The sequence below is a fragment of the Solanum verrucosum genome, unplaced genomic scaffold (assembly GCF_900185275.1).
Source record: "Solanum verrucosum unplaced genomic scaffold, falcon-dt-bn FXZP01000133.1, whole genome shotgun sequence".
Taxonomy (NCBI): domain Eukaryota; kingdom Viridiplantae; phylum Streptophyta; class Magnoliopsida; order Solanales; family Solanaceae; genus Solanum; species Solanum verrucosum.
The window spans coordinates 1,678,027-1,680,762 of NW_026020355.1; the positions used below are offsets into that span (position 1 = coordinate 1,678,027).

Sequence of the window (2,736 nt, forward strand, 5' to 3'; positions counted from 1 at the left end):
GGAGGATCTTGCCAGTTCCTTCCACTTTTGCAATAGCAAAATTTGCCATAAACAACTTCTCGTCTGTAGGTGATAGAGTATATGATGAAAATAATTCTTTGTTGGCACAAACATGGCATGAGGCACCAGAATCTATCCACTATTCTCTTGGATTTCCAACCAAGTTGCATTCTGAAAGCATTGCACAAAGATCGTTCATCTCTCATTTGGATTCAGCCAAATTTGCTTGATCCTTCTTCTTGTCCTTCTTGGGACCCCTACATTCAGTAGCCTTATGACCATGTTTGCCACAGTTGAAGCAGCTTCCATTGAATTTCTTCTTAGGAGGATTGATCTTTGGACTAGATGCTTTCTTTCTTTTCTTTGATTTTGTGGGATCTTCTTCAACAATATTTACTCCAGATATTGTTGAATTACCACGTGACCTCTTTTCTGCGGCCTTGTTGTCCTCTTTGATTCTCAGTCTTACCGTGAGATCTTCAACAGTCATCTATTTGCGTTTATGATTCAAGTAGTTTTTAAAGTCCTTCCACAATGGAGGTAACTTCTCAATAATTGCAGCCACTTGAAAAGCATCATTCACAACCAATCCTACATTAAAGATTATGTGAGTATTAAGAATAAACTTAATATTTCCAACATAGGTATTAAATAAATGTATACCTTCAGCAAGGAGATCATGGATTATGACCTGCAATTCTTGAACTTGGGTGACGACGGTCTTATTGTCTATCATCTTATAGTCCAGAAACTTTGCCACAATAAACTTCTTCATTCTGGCATCCTCTGTTTTGTACTTCTTTTCTAAAGCATCCCAGAATTCTTTTGAGGTTTTCACATTACTGTACACATTGTACAGATCATCCTGCAGGCCACTCAGAATATAATTTTTACACAAAAAATCAGAATGTGTCCATGCTTCTGTTACCAAGAATCGTTCTTCAGGCGGAGTTTCATCCGACATAACAGGAACATTCTCATTAATGAACCTCTGCAGACTCAACGTAGTCAGATAGAAGAACATCTTTTGCTGCCATCTCTTGAAGTCAACTCTAGAAAACTTTGCAGGTTTCTCAGCCGGTGCTAGGGCAGCATTTGAACGATTGTGTGCAACCGATGTTGTTGCAGCACTTACTGTTCCAGCATTTACTTGACTTGAATTAGTCATTTTTCTATCACAAATGGCAGACAATTTAGTATGTGAAATACTACCAGTAAAGAATAAATCCTTACACCGACTGTTTCTGATTTAACGATAAAGTTTTTATGTTCTTTTAATCGTTAACCGAATGAATTTTAAAAATTCAAACAGAGTAGAAAACCATAAAGGTTTTAATCTCCAGAAACCTCAAATACAAAAACTATTAAATTTCTTAAGATTGTTATCTCTTGTACTCAGGTTATTAAAAAATACAGAAACAGAAAAAAGATGAAATTGACAGAATGATTTTTAATCAGAGTCCACAGAAACCACTGTGTTTCCTTAAGAAATTTAATCCCCTCACTGTATCCAAGGTTGCAGATTAATTCCTCCCAAGATAAAACGGATTAACCTGTTAAAGAAGTAGCGGTACCTCAAACTTCAGCGAACGCAAAAACAGCAACAAGAGCACACACAGACTCAGTCGATCGACAACAATTTTATTTATGTAAGAAAATGTATGCAGAGAGGAAAATTTTCTGAAAAAAACGAAAAAGACCTCTTATTTATAGCCATTTGCAGCAAGGAACGCGTCTGTTCAGAAAAATCTGTTCAGACCCGTTTTTTCCAGAACATTGTGTCCTTTGGGAAAAGTAACGAATTTTTGGAAGGATTACCGTTTGGGAAAAGTAACGACTTTTTGGAAGAATTACCGTTACACGTGAATTTCAAATAAATTCAATTGCGCCAAATTAATTATGTTATTTAATTAACATTCTGAATTAATTTATAAGAGAAAGGAAATGATTTAACAATCAATCACATCATTTGCCGAAGCCGAAGCCGAGCGAGCGACGACGACGGCGCGAGGAGGCACCTTCTTCTTAACCCTTTAAGAACTAAAGGAAGTGTTTCCTAATATAAGGACAACAATTTCCTTTCTTCTACCAATATGATAAAAATGACCTTTCATTTGCACTTTTGCAATGACTTTTCATTTTCCCTCCAAAATTGGTTCCCCCACTTTCATTTGTTCTTCCACTTTCCATTTTCTCTTTTTATTTCTCATTCACACCTTGCTAAACCCAACATAGTCTTGCTCCAAAAAAATAAAATAGAAACAATTAATTTGGTTTAAATTCAAGGTATACTTGATGTTTCGTATATCCAAAAAAGAAGACTGAATTTTACCATGGATCAATGTTTACCTATGCTTGTGTTGGGAAAATAATTATCTCATTCAAAAATATTATCCAAAGTCCAAACTAAATATAAAAAACAAAATAGTAACAATGAGACCAAATATTTTAACATGGTAAAATATAATATTTGAACAAATCAATATAATAAACTTTGTGGCCGGTGTCAAGAAATTATTATATCTTCAAAAGAAAAATACTTCTTTAATTCACACGATGCAATATTACTCTCACATTATTTTCTCACCAACTATATATAGAAAATACTCTGTGGATTACTCTCTAATATTCTCTATTGCTTCCTTTGTTTGATGTACCAAATAAGAAGCTCATGAGGGTCTCCTTTTATAGCCAAATGAACAACCCAATCAAAACCAATTAGAATTGGTTTCTGCA

At 34.7% G+C, this 2,736-nt stretch overlaps 1 protein-coding gene across 1 annotated transcript; it reads right to left on the reverse strand.

Annotated features, from left to right (window-relative positions):
* Positions 1-479: 479 nt before the first annotated feature.
* Positions 480-1,168, reverse strand: LOC125837705 (uncharacterized). The gene is made up of 2 exons (XM_049516781.1): positions 664-1,168; positions 480-591 (listed from the first exon to the last, which is right to left on the reverse strand). The coding sequence occupies exons 1-2, from the start codon at positions 1,166-1,168 to the stop codon at positions 491-493; spliced, it is 606 nt and encodes a 201-aa protein (XP_049372738.1). The 3' UTR covers positions 480-490.
* Between the last annotated feature and the right edge of the window lie 1,568 nt (positions 1,169-2,736).

What these genes read in the sequence shown, in the direction of transcription:
- LOC125837705 (XM_049516781.1), bottom strand. Translation starts at nt 1,168, where the DNA reads ATGACTAATTCAAGTCAAGTAAATGCTGGAACAGTAAGTGCTGCAACA. An exon ending in CCATGATCTCCTTGCTGAAG is followed by an intron (nt 592 to 663) that starts GTATACATTTAT and finishes TCTTTAATGTAG; the next exon opens with GATTGGTTGTGAATGATGCT.